The sequence below is a fragment of the Ambystoma mexicanum genome, chromosome 4p (genome assembly GCF_040938575.1).
Source record: "Ambystoma mexicanum isolate Mex_15411 chromosome 4p, UKY_AmexF1_1, whole genome shotgun sequence".
NCBI classification, from domain to species: Eukaryota; Metazoa; Chordata; class Amphibia; order Caudata; family Ambystomatidae; genus Ambystoma; species Ambystoma mexicanum.
The window spans coordinates 13,638,920-13,658,639 of record NC_090927.1 but is presented as its reverse complement, the minus strand read 5'-3'; the positions used below and the strand labels follow the sequence as shown (position 1 = coordinate 13,658,639).

At 46.8% G+C, this 19,720-nt stretch overlaps 1 protein-coding gene across 1 annotated transcript in view; it reads right to left on the bottom strand.

The window, feature by feature from the left end:
• Window positions 1-19,720, bottom strand: part of LOC138452684 (vomeronasal type-2 receptor 26-like) — a 173,173-nt gene that overhangs the window by 89,724 nt on the left and 63,729 nt on the right. The window contains exon 3 of the mRNA XM_069605031.1: window positions 18,832-18,955. Within this exon, the coding sequence (XP_069461132.1) occupies window positions 18,832-18,955 (124 nt within the window). The remainder of the gene's footprint in view (window positions 1-18,831; window positions 18,956-19,720) is intronic.

Below are 19,720 nucleotides of genomic sequence, written 5' to 3'. Positions count from 1 at the left end.
CATGACCAGTATTGTGTCTTCATTATATCTCTCATGGTGGTAACTGGTTTTAAGAGAAGCGTGAGCAAGCTTTATAGATGAGTTCATGACGCATCTTGCGTTTCTGCATTCTGAAAGCCTATATAAAAATAATAAAGATGCACGTCCGTGAGTTTGCCTGTCGCCTACGTCATAGCACTGAGTATATTCTTCGTGTAGATTGGTGCAGGAATGTCCAGTGTATACATTTGCACAGGTGTGCTTACCGTTGTCTAGGTCGTCATGGCATCTCTAACGACGTGTAGATTTTGGTCTAATTGGTCCGTGCCACAGGTGTCGGCATGGCCAGTGCGGGCTGCTGGGCAGGTAGATGGACACATCCGTATGTTCTTGTACCAGGGTATCTGGTCGTCTGGCAAATGGACAAACTCTTCTCGCGGCGGGTGTCTGGGTCGTGACCCTTTAGGCCAAGCATGAGAGGTGAAGGACGGGAGCCTGGTCTTCCATTCTCCCACTTCAGTCCCCCCTCTGGTCGACTTGTCGACCACAAACATATCCTTTTCGTTATCTCCTCTTACTCGCCATATCTTAGTTATTCCTCCTAGATGTCCATAGTGGTTTACATGATCTTCAAATGACCAATACATATATTCACAGGTTCCTCCAGGAGTACAGTATACCCATCTCCCTATGTAGCTCCTGGGGTTTCTTGGGTTCTCGATCTTCACCGATGGTGGGTCTAGATGGTTAGTGATGATTTGGTTGCGCAACTTCTCCCTCTCCTGTATTATCATACCTGTATGTTGGCCGTCATCTGCTGGCATCAAGGGGTGCATTCCCACCATTTCGAGCAACTCGTCAGTGGTACGTGCCTTCCGGACCTTCCAAAATCTAATTATGATCAGCGTAGCTCCAGTCAAAATAGTACAACCCACTATAATTTTCAGTCCATCTGACAACCAGGATGGCATCCATGACCATAATAGTGAAAACCAGCTCTTATCCTTGTTTACACCGTTACTTTCATCCATCATTTTGGAGTGCATCTGGGCCAATTGTGAAACTGCTTCCGTCAGTGTACCATTGTCAGCATCGTTGGCAGGTATGAACGTGCAACATGATTGTCCTATCTTTGCACAAACTCCTCCTTCCATGGCTGTGAGAAGGTCCAATACATATCTGTTCTGGAGTGCTACCATCCTTATAGCTCGCAGCTCCTCTTTTATTGCGTTGAATCCATTCACTGTAGAATTTATGGTCATCATTAGTTCCCATCTAGTTATCTGGAGCCATTTTGCGTTTGCGTAAGCCTGCAGTCCCGGATGTATTATTTAGGAGAAGAACATTGCTGCTCTGCTGAATAGTCTGTGTTCTGGCGGTATTGAAGTCAGTGCCGTTTCCGACCTTCCCCATAGGTAATTTCCTGTCAGTGGTTCTCCTTGTCTTTTCCTTCTATTTAGGACAGTATCATTGCTGTTGGTCCTGTTCCCTTGCTCCTCCTGAAGTGGTGCAGATCTCTTCTTTCTCTTGTCCCCTTCATCCATTTTGGGAAAGTTCGCCACATTGACATGCTTCTTTGGTACCACTCGTGATGGTACATTGACGTGCACCATTGTGCACACACCATTCCACAGGGGAGGCAGTGTATGGTATGCCTTTTCTCCACAGGCCCAATAATGGTCCATTATTACTGCTGTTCCTGCTCCCCCCTCAGGTAACTCCATCACACTTGCACAGTTGGTGTTATATCCTACGTCCACCTCTCCTTTATGCTGGTAGCATACCTTGGGCGCAGTCAGCGGTAGTATTGTTATTGGGTCTTCATCCGTTTCTACCCACGTGAGCATTGGTACATACTTGATCCACGTCGTCCAACATCGGTGGTTGTGTGCCTCGATAGTTGAGATAGTTTCTCTTGTTACCATGTTGCTGCCAATCACTCCTATTTCCCAGCTGTTGTCCAGGTACACCTTCCCGGTTATCGTCACCAGCGGCCTCTCCCAACATCCTTGTTTACCCGGAACTTCAGTGGCGTACCATTCACATGGTAGATACTGCAGTGTTACTTTCTTTGTTTCTCCTTTTGCAGGGCCACTTGTTATGTATCTGAATGCTTCAGCGTGTAAACTGCTCTTGTGGTAACTCAAATAGGTCTTGAGGAAGTTGTTTTCATATGGGTACGAGTCTCTTGTTTTCCACGTCATATGCACCACTGTCCCTTGAAATCTTCCTTTCGTTTGGAACAGTGCCAAGTATATTATGCACTGTGCTGTCTTTTCATCTATTTCTGTGGCAACAAATGTTCGTGACGCACTCATGGCGTATGGTATTAACGAGCAAACGTAGCAGCTGTCCTCTGTTGTCTGCTTACCAATGCGGGTCATGTGTTGGTACCATATGTTGTTTGAGACGTGTGCTGAATCTTGTATATAATTATCAATACCTTTATTGTCTGAGTATGTGTTGCGTTTAACTCTATTTTGCTTGGGTGCAATGTTACTACTATCACCTGACGTAACACCTGTTGCAGCAGGGGACGGGGGTGTATTAGGTTTGGGTGCAGCAATAAAATTAATAGCATAGCTGTACTGCCATACAGAGGCAGCCAAGAACCCGGTGATCATCAAAATCCCTATTATTTTTATTACATATGCTTATCTCACCGGCATTTTGCTCTTACCTTGCTGCAGTCCTGACAGCGTATTCTTGCGACGTTAAAGTTGCCCGCCTAAAAATTCTCAAAATACTTGTTATTAAATGTTAGTTGTTGTTTTCCTTTAAGCTCTCCCTATCAAATAGTCATTCAGTGCCCAGGCGAAGAGCTGTTCCCACGCTCCTCTAAGTGATCTATCTCTTAGGACCGGCAAGTATGGGCGGAGGTGGGGCATTGAATATTCTATGGCCAAGAGGAATGCTGTGTAGTAGACACGTACCCTTCTCCTTTTTAGGTACGTTGGCCTTTTTATTTCGTATACAAATTGGTGTGACAATTCTTCTGGGTAGTTATCGTCTGGGAGTACCATCTACGCCTGGGTAGTGAATTTGTTAGTTAGCTATTTTCTCAACAATACAATAATACGCAGTTCCTGTATGTGCGAGAGAAGAGAAAAAAGAGAACATTCACGTGTTTACATGTGTATTTGTGCAGGCAACGTCCTTCAGTTCAGTTATTTACTATATTTGGGGGTCAATGGGCAGAGGGGGTGGCGAGAGCTCAGTTTGCGGGAACGTTTTTACTCTTTGAGCGTGTGACCATGGGGTGGGCAGTATGGGGATCACCCCTTTCTTCGTCAGTTATTTCCTCCGGGGAAGCTGGGTAGTGACAGGGTATGGGAAAAATTGGGTCGTTGGCTGTAGTAGAACTTCCTTCCGCTGTTGGGGATGTTGTTGATGTTCTCCCAATGGACCTGTCGTTGGCGCTGGGGCGGGTCTGCAGTTTGTAGATCTTTACATCATGTAGGTGGTTCCAGGCACGCTTGTCCTTTAACTTTACTGCTCTTGTTGATACTTCCTCTACCAGGTGGGGGCCAGTAAACCTCTTATCGTTCCATTTCCTGTTGAAATTGCGAAGTAGCACGTGGTCACCTTTAGTAAGTTTGCACAAGTTCTCCTTTTCCAATTCTGTGTTGGCGCCTTCTTGTTGATTGCTGGTAGACCCGCCCCGTGTGCGCTCGAGCTGTTGAGACACAAACACAACACTAGTAATCAAAGAAGACACATATTGGTACATTTCATCACCTAACACACTCGCTGTGCTTTCGTGATCAGTGAATGCCCTTGACGTTGGTGTTAGGGGAAGGCGCATTTGACGTCCGGTAACCACCTCGTGAGGGGTGAGGTGGTGGTCGGACCCTGGCCTATTCCTTAATTCAAATAGGGCTAATGGAAGGCAATACAACCAGCTTTTCTTTGTTGTTTGTTGTATTTTTTCAATTGCCTCCTTTAATAGGCCATTCAGGCGTTCACATACACCATTAGCCTGTGGGTGGTATGCACATGCGAATTTATGTTTTATGCTCAGCAAGGATGTGATATGCTGGAACATTTCGTTTGCGAAATGCGGGCCATTGTCTGACCTTAACACCTCGCACACTCCCCACCTGGGAAAGACCTCCCTTACTAGGAATTTGGCTGCTCTAAATGCATCTGGGTGTGAACAGGGCCCTGCTTCAATCCACCTAGAAAATGGGCATACTACTACAATCATATACCTATTACCTTGACATATGTTGATCATATCAACATAGTCAATGTGAAGATGCCGGAAAGGTCCCTCTGGCCGGGGTATAGTACCTCTTATCACTTTTAGGGTATGATCGGCCGTAAACTGTTGACATGTGAGACAATTGCTGATAAAATTCGACACATGAGAATTTAACTCGGGGCAGAACCAATCTTCTCTAATTCGTGCTGCAATTACTTCCTTGCCTGTATGGGCTGGGTGATGTAATTGGCTCAGGGCGGTGTTCAAAAGTGCCAATGGTATTACAACTTTTCCAGTGCCACCCTGGCGCCATAGTGCGTCGGTTGGTGACATTGTACATCCTCTTTTTACCCATATTTCTTTTTCGGCCATTGGTGCAGCCGCCTGTAGCTCCATAATCTGCGTGGCTGGGAGATGGGTGTACCCCTCTCTTATCAACATCTCCCTAGCCATTCCCCTCTCTCTCCCTCTCTGTGATTCTGGGGGGCTCCATATCTCACCATAGTATGCAGCATATTTCGCATGTGCGTCTGCTGCTGCATTCCCTTTTGACACGTGGTCTTCACCATTGGTGTGCGCGGTGCATTTTACTAGGGCTAATTCTTGGGGATCATTTATTACTTCAATTAGTTCAGCCAATAAGAGGGCATGTTGCACTGGAGTGCCATCAGCTCTCCTAAACCCTCTTCTTCTCCATTTTGATATCCCTGAGTGGAGAGTGGATGTAACATATGCACTGTCAGAGTATATGGTTACTCGTTTGTCAAAACTTTCCTTTAATGCCAATATTAGTGCAACTAGTTCCGCGGCTTGAGCGGAGTAATGTTGTGGTAATTGTACACATTTCATAGCCACACACACCGGTGCCTCCATCATTTTTACCACTGCTGCCCCAGTCCTCCGTATCCCATCTCCTTGATCAATAGTTGATGACCCATCAATGAACAAAATCTCACCCCCCTCTAGTGCGTTTTCTTCAACTTTCCTAGTACATGAGTACATTTCAGTTGTTTGGGTACAGTCATGGGCATAATCTCCCTCCTCAATTACTTCTGCTAGGAACCTTGCAGGGTTAACCGTGCTACATCTAACAATTGCTAGTTCAGCTCTAGACAAAATGATCTCGTAACCTGATGCCCTCTGCGTGGTTAGAGTGGACTTAGGTTTATTCAATATTGCAAATAGTGCATGTTCCACAAACAGTGTAGTTGGACACCCCATGGTTATTGCTGATGCTTTTTCCACTGCAAAAGCAGCTGCTGCGAGACCTTGTTCGCAAGGGAAATGACCTAACATCACAGGGTCTAAGTGACCACTGTAAAATGCTACTGGTTTATAGCCCATGCTTGTTTTTTGGGCCAATACTGCTTTCATCACTGCTGAGTCACAATGTGAAAATACAAAAAATCGTCGCTCATAGTCTGGGGATGCAAGTACTGGAGCAGTTGATATCGCATCTTTCAATTCATCAAAAGCCTCCCTCATTTCCATAGTCCACCCCAACCTTTTCTCCCCTTTATTGGCTTCCCTCAAACCCTCAAGCAGGGGTCCTATGTATGAACTGTAATCAAATACCCATGCTCTACAGTAGTTGCACAGCCCCAGGAATTGCTGCAGTTCTCTCACAGTCTGTGGCATTGGAGTGCTTGAAATGGCCTGTGCTCTTTGTGGTGCAATCTTTCTTCCATGTTGGGAAATCAGTTGGCCAATGTAAAGTACCTGTTCCTGGCAGTATTGTATCTTTTCCATGTCTACCTTGTACCCTTTTTCAGCCAATATTGTCAACATCTTTAACGAATCCTCTCTGCATTTACTTTCGTTTGTACTGCAAATTATGTCATCCACATAATGTAACACTGTGCTTTCCACTTCAACGTTACCCAAATCCATCTATATTACTCTATTGAAAATTGAGGGTGATTCGCAATACCCCTGTGGCAATCTGGTATGTTTCCATTTTGTATTTCGATAAGTGAAGCTTGTCAAATCTTGTGAGTCTGGGTGTAATGGTATTGAGAAAAAAGCATTTTTAAGGTCGATCACTGTAAATCGTGATGCTTCCGCTGGAATGCCACACAATATCGTGGCCGGGTTTGCTGTTACTGGATATTCCGCTTCTACTATATTGTTCAAGGGCCTGAGGTCCTGTATGAAGCGCCAAGACCCCCCTTTAGCCTTGCGCACTGGGTACACAGCCGTGTTACATGGTGATTATGAGGGGACCAATATGCCATTGTTTATAAGGGCCGTTATGGTTTCATATATACCCTCATCTGCCTCTTTTGACAGTGGGTACTGTTTTACTCTGGGTAGTATGGCACCTTTTTCAATTTTATCCTTACTCCCCCTATGCTTTTTATGCATCCCACGTCATAAGGGCTAATAGTCCACAATGATTTGGGTACCTTTGACATATCCTCCTTAAAGAAGGGGACTGGGCTGCATGCGGGTGCCTCAAGTGCCATTGCAATTTTCTGTGCTACTTGTTTGTGAGCCACTCTTAGCCATATTTCTACACTCATCATGAACACCATTTCACCTTCCCCCTTTTCTTCTGAGAACAGTTCCTCATCTGACACCTGGGTCAGCCTACATCCTTCTGCTAGTGCTATCACTGCCCTCCATGCTCTCCCTTCTTTATCTTGGGCGTGCACAGCAATATAATCAGCTGTTGCAATAATGCTCTCAATGTCCATTACAACCACCTTTCCTTCTGGTTCATTAACAGGTGTTTCTGGTCGGAAAAGATAGGCTGCTGGCCTCCTCCATATTTTCCCTTCTATCCCTGGCATCCATGCAAATGCCATGTCTGTTCCATACTGGAATATCTCGCCATCTACTGGCTCCGCCCTAATCGCTGTCTGTCCACAGTATGCTTGCATAATCTGTCGTGCTGCGAGCATGTTAATCCCTGGAGTAGAGCAAATTATGCCGTCCTCTGTAAAGGAGATTGTCATATTCAACCTGTTCATTATGTCCCTCCCCAGTATATTTACTGATGAGGCACTATAATACAAAAGTGGGACTGACAGATCATAATCTCCAATAGATAAGGGAACGTTATCAGTAAAGGGAACCAACCCTTTAGCCCCAGAGAATCCTTGGGTGTTCATGGCTTCGCCTGACATCTTAAATTTACCTTCCCTTATGCAAGACCGGGTTGCCCCGGTGTCAACAAGGAATGATAATTTTTTGTCACCTGTCGTTACCTCTATGCGTGGCTCCTCCGCACTATTAGGTGTTACTGACAGGATGGGACACACCAAGGCCGTCTGTGGGCTGTCCTATTGAGGGTACAATGATTGGCCATTCCCTGTGTAAGGGTTGTGTCCCAAGACCGTCACCCTACCCAATTGTGTTTGTTGCATTTGGGGTTGTTGTGTTATAGCTACTTGTTGTTGTGGCAGTGAATATGTTTGTGGCTGTTGTTGTGTTACTTGTTGTTGTGGTTCACTTCCTTGTTGCAACGTCTGCTGTTGCTGTATGCCCTGCTGTTCTTGTGAGATCCTAGGTTGTACCTGTTCATTCCATGCTGGTGTTCCGGGCCTGACCCTACACGTGCGTGACATGTGTCCTAATAATCCACAACTCCAACACACTGGTGGTTCCCTGCTTTGCCATGGGAAGCTCCCTGTATTGTCCTGGTATACTGGTTCTGGTTGCCCTGTGGGGTAGGAATTTCTAAGTCCTCCCACCTGCTGTTGGGTGTTATATCCGTATCCTCTCCCTCTCATAAATCCTCCTCTCCCCCTGTTATAATTATAATACCCAGCTCCTTGCATTGGGTATCCTCCTCCCATGTTTGGTGCGTGTAATTGCAGTGGTGGCACTTGTTGTGTTGTAGTCTGTTATGAAACACCAGGGTGCGCGGGATCTTGTGCAGCCACTACTTGTGTGGGGCTTTGGGCCATTGGTGTGGGCGTAGTTATTAGTGCCCCTTCCATTGTGTATTTAGTAAGTTTTTTCTGCACTAGTTTAGCCTCTTCTGTTTTCCTGTCCTCTTCCTTTTGTTTCATTTTTCCTTGCCATGTCCTGCAGTGATGTACTATGGTCAGTTGTATTTCTGGCCATGGTTTTGCTTCCATTCCCACTACTTTCTTTAGTTGTTTCTGAACTCCTTCTGGGAGCCCTTGTACCAGTATATGATAGAATATTGCTGGTGTTTTATCCCATTGTTCTCTAGTTTCCATGCGCCACTTCTCTTGGATATCCTGGATATAATCAACAGGATCCTCATTCTCACGCATCTTACGGGAGGTAATTGCTCCTATGTCTGATGTGTCTGGGTACTGTACTCTTAATGCCTGCCATAGTGCATGTCTGCAGTTTGCAAATGGTGCCCCATCATGCGATGTGTTTGTTATTGTTACCCCATGGAATCCCGCTCTCTTCCAAATGTCATCCGCTCTATCCCCCAATATTGATATTAACAGGCCCTTTACATCTCCTACTGCTAGTTTCTGTCCTGCGGTGTGTTTTTCCATTTCATATATCCACTTACCCGCACCTCCACTGATGGAAGCCTACATTTTATATTTTCTTTATCCGTATGCTTCCAAGGGACATACTGTGGTGTAACCCCTCCTCTCTCCAACAGTGGCATTAGATTGTGTCTTGTGTCACCCTTTACGTTCCATAATCTCGAGTCCTCACACCCCTCCTCTTCTTCCGTTTCTTTTACCTCTTCAATTTCATCCATATTACCCCTGCCCTCAACTCCTTCTCCATCCTTTCCCCTCCTTTTTTCATTTCCTGTTTTTAATGTGGGCATGTTTATTAGTCTGTCCTGCCTGCGACTAGGGAGGTCTCTAAGCCGACATGCATAGGGTGTCAGTTCGTCCATGAAGGGCGCGAGCTTTATTCTGCGCAGCGAGCGTGAGGTGGTTGAGCATGTAGGGCGCGATGGTGGAGGGCGTGATGGGGATGGGGATGGTGGGGTTTCATGGGTTTGTCTTTCCACTAGTCCTTGCTCTCCCTCCTCACTTCTCTCCAGCTCCCCCTTCCTCCTACTGATCCATGGTGAGTCTATGTTGGTTCTAGTGAGGTATAGCTTATCTAAGCTTTCCCTTTCACTTTTTCTTCCTTCCCTCTCCACTCCTTCTTCCTCCTCACTACAAAAATCGTTCATAAATGGCATCCCCCACTCCGTCTTTTTCCCCTTTATTGTTACTGTTTGTAGGTCTATTAGGTCTATTTCCCCTTTTTCACCGTTACCAACTCCTCCCCCCAGTGCAGATGTTGTCGCTACTTCTCTACTTCTATATACATTCCCCCATCTGTCGCTCTCCCTAATCCTCTCTTCTCTTCCTCCTTCACTTCTCTCCTCCATCTCCCTACTATTTTCCTCCCTTTTCCTTTTCAATTCCTCCATCACTTCATTGCTCATCTGTTCCAGTATGCTTTCATCCTCTTTTTTCCTTTCCCATTTCACCCTTTCTCTTTCTACTATACTCTCTATTACCTTCCCCTCTTCATATTTTTTAGCTGTCTCTGATAGTAACCTCCTCTTCCATATTGCCATTTCCTTTTCTTTTTCTTCTTCTTCCCTCTTCTACTCTCTCAGCACTACTCTTGATACCCTGTCTGCTGCTGCTTTTACCCTTTCAGCTTCTCTTCTCTCCTTTGCTCCTCATTTCGTTCCCTTAATTTGTCCAATTCGTTCTTGCCTTCTTTTCTTTTCCTCGCTCTCTCTCTTTCCTCCCTCTCGAGCTGTTTGATCAATTCATTCTGCTCATCCCTTAGCTTTGCTAATCTTTCCTCCAAAATCTCTTCCTTTTGCCTTAATAGCTCTTCCCCCCTCATTTCACTCTCTCTGGCACTATTCTCGTCTGTTCTCTTTATCACCTCCCTCTCTTCCCCAGTTAGTGAACCTCGTAATTTTAATAATATCTGTGCAGCTACCCACTCATCATTTCCTATCTCTACAGTCTGCTCTTCTCCAATCCTCCCTTCCCCCACTGGCATCTTTCTATGAGCCACATATGGTGGAGGGCTGTACGCCGGGTTCGAGTATCCTTCAGCCGCCCTTAACTGTCCTCCCTCTATGTCTCCTAATTCTCTTAAAGGGTACAACCCCCCTCCCTCTGTTTTCACTCCCGGTGTTATGGGTATCTCGTTGCTTGGTTCCTTTTTTATGTCATCCGATTTATCGACCTTTCCTCCTCTCTCTCCTCCGTACCCCGTGTTCTTTGTGCTTTCACTCCCCTTTTTCCCATCCTCTTCTTCCTTCTTAATCTCTTTTTCTTCCGGTGTTTCCCCCATAGTGAACATTCCATTTGGTCCTGGTCGGGACCCCTGGAACATCCTCCATAAGTTAAACACCTCCACATGGCTTGCCAGCTTCTTCCCCTTGTATGTATTGTGCAGATGGTTTAGCAGTGAATGTTGGGCATATGGATCGAAGCTACCGTTAGGCGGCCATGGTGTTGACATTTTGTTATCCGTCCCCTGGTCCATTCTATGCTGTACTTAATCAGTTTCTCCCTATGGGGTGGCAGTGTGGTGCATATGTGTTGTAGTGGGGTAGTGAGGGTGTTCCCCCACCCTCCCGACCCTGTCCCGTATGACATAGTAGCGCTCCACTTCTCACCCGTCTCCTATCTGGTAGCAGTTTATCTCACTAGCAGTTTACAATATACACCCTTATATTGTTTACCTGGCCCCGTAAGTTTGGGGACTTACGACAATCTTTTGACAAAATTAAAAAATAATAAAAAATAATAATAATAAAAAAAAAAAAAATATATATATATATATATATGGGGTTTTACACTTGTATGTTTCCTTCTATCTTTCTTTCTTCATACAACACCCTTGCAGCCCCCTGCGGCCGAAGCGCACACAGCCCCCTGCGGCTGTGTACCCCTTATGACGCTCTTATACAGTCGTCCTGGTTTCACGCTCTCCTCCCCTTTTTACACTGGCCGTGGCCGGTGTTCTCTGTGCGCAGCCACGCCCCTCCCCCTTTCTCCCTTCCCCGATCAACTCGTTTATCGTTTATCTCCGTGTCCGCTCGCTCCCTTACCATATATCTCTTTCGTACCACTCTCAAAACCAATGTGCCTTGTGCTCGTGATATCCTATTAAAGCCCTACTGGTGACGTCACTGATCTCTTCGAGCTACTGGTAAGTTCTTCATATGTTCTTTAAGTTCAAAACACACTTGCAATCTACCCCCGCTAACCCTACAGCTGTCTTCCTGTCACTCCTGGAACAAGGTAATCAAATCAATAATATAATCGGACTGCGCATGCTGCGTCGCCTCGCGTGTGATACGCCCCTCAACAGGAGGGGTTAGCAGCCAATTATCTTCCGTATTGGGCAACTAGCTTAGCTACCGCCTACAGGGAAACGTCATCTACCTATCAAGTTTCTTGCTCGAACAATAGGGATCCTCATCTACTCATTGATCAATAAATGCCAAATCGTAGGAAACCACACACACACCCACCCTTACACGTGGTCGCGACCTAGGCCAATCAGTGTCTACGAGCGGCCGCACGTGATCTTTTCGTGCTCCGCCCCCCTCTTTCGCGTGACGTAGCCGACTGCTCTCGCACTCGTTTTACTACCATTCATTCCATCGCCAACACTGAGTTGTCAAACCGTCGCCGCGCACCTGTACAACACCTCCCACCTCCCGTATTTAATTCCTCCCCCCTCCCTCACAATTTCGCATTGCTTGTTGTGCGTGTCATGCTCACCAAGTTCTCACGATGCAGGGCCGCTCGACTGCGTGCACCCCTCCAAGCGGCTCGCCACCTCCCCTCGTCTGGACCACGTCTGGACACTCGCCGACCGCGGGCGGGATACTTCTCAACCGGCTCCCGAGGGCCAATATCCGGATTGCGCTGTCCGGTCTTCTCGCAGCTCCGCGATGGTCCTGTAGTCCTCAGAAGGGGGCAACGGCAGAGGGGGCCGCGCCGCCGGGCCTCCTCGCAACGGGAGTGCCTGGAAAAAGTAAAAAATAAAAGGTGGATCTTAAACAGATCTCAGCAGCGCCTCCAACTTGTCGGGGGGAAATTCTGCCGGGATCGGCCGGGCCGTCCGCAGACCTCCGGGCAGGGAGGCCCCAACTCCTCCCGTATATCCCAGATGAGATAGAGTATGAGACACACGCAAGAAGCAAGGTGACTCTGCTGTATATTAGACAAAAACGGCAGGGATGGGTCAAGGAGCGTACGCGTCCGTCCTGACACACACACAATCGTGGGCTCGCAGGCCCTTTTTACTGTATTATGACGCGCTACTCGCGTCACTTTAGAAAGTTAACAAAAAACCTATCGCCACTCTTAATTGGTTGCTCGAGTGGTAGGGTTAGTATAGCATACGTATAGAGAACAATGTTAGTGGTCGAGGGTTAGTCAGGTGATATATCTGGGTTGTCCCTACAATTAGATACATGAGAATTGTTACATGAAGACTCCTAATGATTGGTTAATGTTAATGGCGTCAGTGATAAGAGCCCCATGTTCTGATTGGTGCGCCCGTGAGCTTCCCAGCCTGGGACCATTGCTGTTCCCAGCTCTCGGTGTACCTGCAATTTGCAACAATGTTTCACTATGGGTACATGCAGATAATGTGAAGACTTATTCATGAGCTGGACGGCCGACTACTCCCACTGTCGCAGATGTCCATTGATCCTTTCAAGTGTATCTGCCTGTGTCTTGTAACGAGGGATCCAGACGCCTCCTTCCTTCTGGGCTTGGCATCTTGTCAGGTTCGGCTTGGTCACGTGAGGTGGGACCGTGTTTAAGGCAGCATTCTGCACAATTAATATTGTTTTTCCACTGTGTGCCTGGTTTAATTCGCAGGTGCGACTTTGATGTTGGTGCACGCGTGCGAGATTGCAACATCGTGCCCTTGATGATCTGCTTTTGGAATGTGGGTTTGCAACATTACGACCTTGGCTGTCTGCTTTCGCCAGGCTCATTCTGCAGGATCATCAACCTGACTCTTGTTCTGTTAACGTCCACGGGAGCTCTTGCTTGAGGCCTACTCAGGCCTGGTGTATAAGTGGGCCCGTCTGATGCACAGGTGCGTTAGGTTACAGTACCATATATTTCCATGACCAGTATCGTGTCTTCATTATATCTCTCATGGTGGTAACTGGTTTTAAGAGAAGCGTGAGAAAGCTTTATAGATGAGTTCATGACGCGTCTTGTGTTTCTGCATTCTGAAAGCCTATATAAAAAATAATAAAGATGCACGTCCGTGAGTTTGCCTGTCGCCTACGTCATAGCACTGAGTATATTCTTCGTGTAGATTGGTGCGGGAATGTCCAGTGTATACATTTGCACAGGTGTGCTTACCGTTGTCTAGGTCGTCATGGCATCTCTAACGACGTGTAGATTTTAGTCTAATTGGTCCGTGCCGCAGGTGTCGGCATGGCCAGTGCGGGCTGCTGGGCAGGTAGATGGACACATCCGTATGTTCTTGTACCAGGGTATCTGGTCGTCTGGCAAATGGACAAACTCTTCTCGCGGCGGGTGTCTGGGTCGTGACCCTTTAGGCCAAGCACGAGAGGTGAAGGACGGGAGCCTGGTCTTCCATTCTCCCACTTCAACTTGTTCACTAAGCCCCTCTTTGACAAACTTGACTCATACGGCATCACATACACGAACTAAGCGGACAACACACAAGTACTTCTACCCCTCTCAGGATCATACAATGAAGACGCCAAGGCACTCCACACAATCTACTCCGTCATCAAGGCTTGGATGGCAGTTAATGGCCTCTGCCTCAATGGTGACAAGACGGAAATCATGATATTAGGTCAACAGAACACCCTAGACAAACTTGACAAACTGTACGCCAACTTCTCCATAGACAACTCCATCATCCCTGTATCCCCAGCCGTAAAGACTCTGGGAGTATACCTTGACTCCTCACTTTCTATGACTAGACAAGTCAGCGCAATCACGTCCGCATCCGCACACACCACCAAACTCATAAACGCCATCAAACCCTACCTCTCTAAACCCAGCTGCCTCTCTATAGTGAAGGCAACCATTGGAGCCAAACTGCACTACTGTAACGCACTCCTAGCAGGCACTTCAGCCAAAAACATAAACAGACTACAAGTCACGCAGAACAATGCCCTCCGGGCCGCTCTTAGTGTCCCAAGAAGAGAGCATGTCACCCAGGCCAGGCACTCAGCCCAATGGCTTCCGGTCAAAGAACGGATCACTCTCAAAATCCTCACCCTCACTCACAAATGCCTCTCTCTCTCTGCCCCGTCCTATCTATCTGAAACCATCCTTAAACCCTCCTCCTCCCGTCGCACCAGGACACAATACTCCAACTTAATCTGCATTCCACGCATCAAAAAAGCCAAAGCCAGTTGTCTTAGTTTCCCCTACATTGCAGCCAAGACCTGGAACGCTCTCCCTGCAGACATCAGAGCAGAATACTCACTCCCTATTTTCCGCAGGAAACTAAAAACCTCTGTCCTTGCAAAATAATCAGGAAATTCTCAGGAATCCATGTAAATATTCTGTGTTGCCAATGTATATATGTCTACTGTTATTTCATTATTGTATGTAATTACTGTATCCTATGTAACCAAGATATTGTCTGTAACAAGCGCCACGATGCCCCCGGGCTGCCGTGCGCTCTACAAATCTGAATTTAGGGATTCTTATCGTACTGGTCTCAGAACCCAGATCCTCGGTCATTTGTAGGCTACGATCCAGTTGGTCATCCAAAATCATCACCGGGTGGTTTGCTCTTTCTTTACCTGAAGTCTTTGGTAAGTTTTTATGATTTTCTGGCCGCTGATTGGCATCAGAGAAACGCTTAGATGATGCAGCTGCTGGTTGGCACATGGGTTTAGAGCATGTCTTCAGGCTTAGTGAGAGCCTCGTCAGAGCTGATTTACTTAGGTTTGGTTTAGAAGCGATGTGTGAAAGCAGCTTCTGCTGGTTGAATATGCCATACGAAAATACATTTGTGTTTTGGCAGGATGCGTTGGTTTTGTCTTTGTTACGTTCTGAAGTCTTTGTGTATGAAAATGGGTTTAGTGCTTTTCGTTGCACCTCGATGATTTCATCACTTTGCAAATCGGCCTGTCTTTTCTCCTCTTCTTCCTCTATTATGGCGATTATTTCTTCCAAAGGGTCTTTTGGTTGCCCCGGATCTATGGCCCTGATTCTCGTGCTGAGTTGGTCTGTAATCCTAAATGGCTCTTTATTTTCAGCAATCAATGTGACAAAGTTTGTTTGTGTGAACTTCGATGGTCTGTGGGTACATTCTCCAGAAACTTCCTTAGCAGAGTTCGATCTACGAGAGGATCTTGAGCAATCCGGCCTGAAGGACTGTTCTATCCTGACTGCCAGACTACCCTCTGCCCCCACAATAAACCCTTCCAGGTAGTTCAGCTTGGTTTGCATCAGGGCTATGAGCGAAGTCTGGTCTCGCAGGGTATCGTTTATACTTTCCTACAGCTTGCTAAAAGGCACAAGCGTGATTGTAACCGTGGACATGATGTTTAACAAGTCCGTTTTTTTTTGCAGGGAGTCTTGGGAAGGAGGATGTTGAAGTTCACTCAGTCTTCACATCGGAATTGGGGTATGCATCGATTCTGTGCGGTTGGTGGGTCCTCTTTCCTTGCATGAGGTAAATTTCTTCGCGTGTGCCCCGATGTTGTTGTAATTTTCTCGACCTACGTTGACATCGTTAGTTTTTCTTGAAGCCTGGGCGTCTTCATCTCCAGGGATCTGTCGTTATTGGAGCCAGTGCCTCCCGGAAGTTGCTTTGGAGACTTCTAAAGGAGACTTAGCCTGATGGTTGGTTTGTTTTCCCTGACTCTCCTTTACTTTTTTTAATTCAAGATTTACCATGGATCCGGTCAACGCCATGCTGCCGCTCCGAGGACTTACTGCTCCGGTGTCTGCTACCGCTTTCTTGCCGCAATGCAATCAGAGTACCGGGGTGCTCTCCGTCTTGTTGAGAGGGAGTAGCATGTCGGGTTCTTTGATTGGAAGGTTGATGCTAGAACCAAAGTTAGATCTTTGGGATGGTTCAATCGATGATTCATGTTGAGAGATACTTGCCAAGATTTTGCTGTCGGATATTTCTTTCAGTTGGTTTGGCAGCGACTCGGTTTTCGTCTTAAACAAATCGTTTAGGGAATCCACACACATTTCCATGAATCAAGGTTAGTGTCGGCAATGCAAAGTCACTTTTCAGCAGTGCAAAAAATTCCATGAACCGGGCCCTTAAAAGGTGTTTAATAGGAACTGCTAGCCACTGTGGTGACACAAACTGCCTGAGGGCCTGAGCTGGTTACCATTCACCCATTTCAATAGAAACAGCCCACCTCCTGAATTGTAATGCTGGGCATTGCATAGTAATTGTCCCACCTCCTGAATTTGCGTGGAAAATATCAGGGATTTGCATGCCATACTCCACCTGACGGCAGGCATAAGTACACTTGCGCATAGGATTAAGGGGTGCGTGTATGCAACTGTGGTTCCAATCTAATTTAGGGGTGTGTATATGCAGTGTAGTGAGGTGCAAGAACGGTTTACGGGAGTTTTCACACAGATTTTCTGAGTTAAGACTGAGTTACTATTTTCCATACGCATGTTGGCAGGGTGCCTGCAACAGTACGGGTGACCCTGCACAGGGTACCCGAGATGCAGGCCTGCTTGCGGGGAACCCCATGCACTGTTTGAAGGGTGTGTGTATTGGCACCCGGGGGAGTGCGCAAAGGTAGCTGTTCTGGCTTTTTATGCTTTGCGTGTGTGTGTCAGGGGTGTTCCGGGCGTGACCTGCCAACACTGTTACTTTGCGCAGTTAATTCCATGAATACGCTCAGCGTGCAATTTTTATTCTGTGCGCAGGCTCGCGCAGTGTCCTTCTTGGAATGCAGTCCTTGTAGGATTTCTGCACACATTTCCATAAATCGGGTCAATTTTTGCAGTACGAAATGACTTTGCACTGCAAAAATGCACTTTGCACAGTTCCATGAATCAGGGTTTGCGTCAACAGTGCAAAGTCACTTTGAAATGTGCAAAAATTCCATGCATCGGGCCCCAAGTGTTTCTCACAGTCAAAGACATTTGAAGTCCCATGCTGAAAACGTGGGGAAGGGGAGCCAACGTCTCAAGTATCCTGACATATCATTTCTTGAACACTTTTCTTTTGCATAACATTGTTTCCCACACTATTTGTATTTAGAAGTAAGGATTGGCAATAGGTTTATTAGTAGAGGCCCTTTTATTTTGACAGATTCGACTTGGATTGCTTTATTATTATTTGATGGTCATAGCTTGCTCCCATCTTTAGATTTAGGATTAGATAGGCGTTTAACCAACCCATTTGAAGTTCAATAAACACCCTTGTACTGTGATCACTTGTGTCTGGCTTACTGTTAGGTAATATCCCTTCCTTACACTTATCAGTTAAAAAAGTCATCTTACATTTTCAGACATACGCAAACATGTATGTACCTCTCGCCATGCATGCATATTTGGGGCCTGATTCATGGAATTATCTGCATGTAAAATAGGATTCTTGCACGTGCAACTGCGCTCAAATTTCGCTTCATTGGCTCATGGAATCGATTGCGCTGTACTTTTCTTGGACTTGTGTGGAGTTCGTGCTGGCTCGGCACGTTTGTTGCGAGCAGCCAATGGCTTTGTGCAAGACTCCATTCAGAGCGTGGGCGTGGCTCACGCAGAGGGCTGGGAAGGGGCGGAACACCAAAAATGGGGAAGAATTTGGAAAAAGACTGGCATTCCGAGGGACGGCCTGCAGGCAGTCCCTCGCACGCCCACAATTCCGCAGCACAAGTTGAATTCATGGATCTGATTGTGCAATGTCTTGGCTGGAAAATGGCCACGCAAGTCCTTCATATGATCCGCCACCCAAAGACAGGCATAAGTACACTTGCACGCAGGATTTGCAGTGTGCAGGTGGAGTTGCATGTCAGATTCTGTGGTGTGTGTACTCAAGCGGGGTTCTGATGTAACTTAGGAGTGCGCGTAAGCAGTATAGAGGGGTGCAGGAACGTTTTATGCGCCCGGGGGAGCACGCAAAGGTGGCTCTTCTGGCTGTTCATGCTTTGCATGTGGGCGTCTTGGGGTCGTTTCAGGCATGAATTGCGAATACAGTTTCTTTGCGCTGTAAATTCCATGAATACGGGAGGTGCGCATTTTTCTTTCTGGGCGCAGTCTCGTGCAGTGTCCTTCTCAGCGCCGCCACTTGCAGGATTTCTGCGCACATTTCCATGAATCTGGCCCTTGGTTTTCCAACTTCAGGCATTTTTGTCATCCACGTTTAATTACATGTACATGGGGTTGCAGATGAAGAGGGGTGTTCACATGAAAGACCTGCTTTATTTGCACCATGTGATGTGTAGAGTAAGGTATTCACTGCTTTCCACAGTCCTGGGAAGTATTATCTACGGCTCTGCATGAGGCAGTACCAAGAGCCCAAGAGCATCTAAATCACCAGGTGACTGGACAAGAGATGGTGAGGACCAAGCGGGGAGGCACCTGCAGACAAATCACTTTACCAACAACACTCATCTGTAATGGATTTTCCTATTTCTGTTTTCTGTTAAAGTTCTTCTCTTAAGGATTGCAACATTACTTCTTTCTCTCACTTTCACAGTAGTTAGTCCTTCTTGTTTCATTACCTACCAGTTGTGTTGGTGATTTCTCCTTCGGGACAGGGGGTGCAATCGTAGCAGCAGATGGGCTTCTCCTTTCGTGTGAGTTTCCTATCTCCAGGAAGACAGCTCTCACTGCACACGGAGCGAGGAGTCTGAGAGCAAGACACAAAGGGCACGAAATATTATAAGAGCGCACAGCGAGGAGTCTGATGGCAAGACACAAAGGGCACCAAATATGATAACATCAGAGAGTGAGGAGTCTGTGGGCAGGTTACAAGGGGTACCAAATATGATAACAGCAGAGAGTGAGGGGTCAGGGGGCAAGACACAAAGGGCACCAAATCTGATAAAAGCAGAGAGCGAGGAGTCTGAGGGCAAGACACAAAGGGAACCCAATATGATAACAGCAGAGTGCGAGGAGTCTGAGGGCAAGATACAAAGGGCACCAAATATGACAACAGCAGAGAGTGAGGAGTCAGAGGGCAAGACACAGGGCACCAAACATGATAAGAGCACAGAGCGAGGAGTCTGTGGGCAAGACACAAAGGGCACCAAATATAAGAGCACAGAGCGAGGAGTCTGAGGGCAGGACACAGGGCACCAAACGTGATAAGAGCACAGAGCGTGGAGTATATGGGCAGGACACAATGGGAACCAAAAATGATAACAGCAGAGAGTGAGGGGTCAGGGGGCAAGACACAAAGGGCACCAAATATTATAAGAGCGCACAGCGAGGAGTCTGATGGCAAGACACAAAGGGCACCAAATATGATAACATCAGAGAGTGAGGAGCCTGTGGGCAGGTTACAAGGGGTACCAAATATGATAACAGCAGAGAGTGAGGGGTCATAGGGCAAGACACAAAGGGCACCAAATCTGATAAAAGCAGAGAGCGAGGAGTCTGAGGGCAGGACACA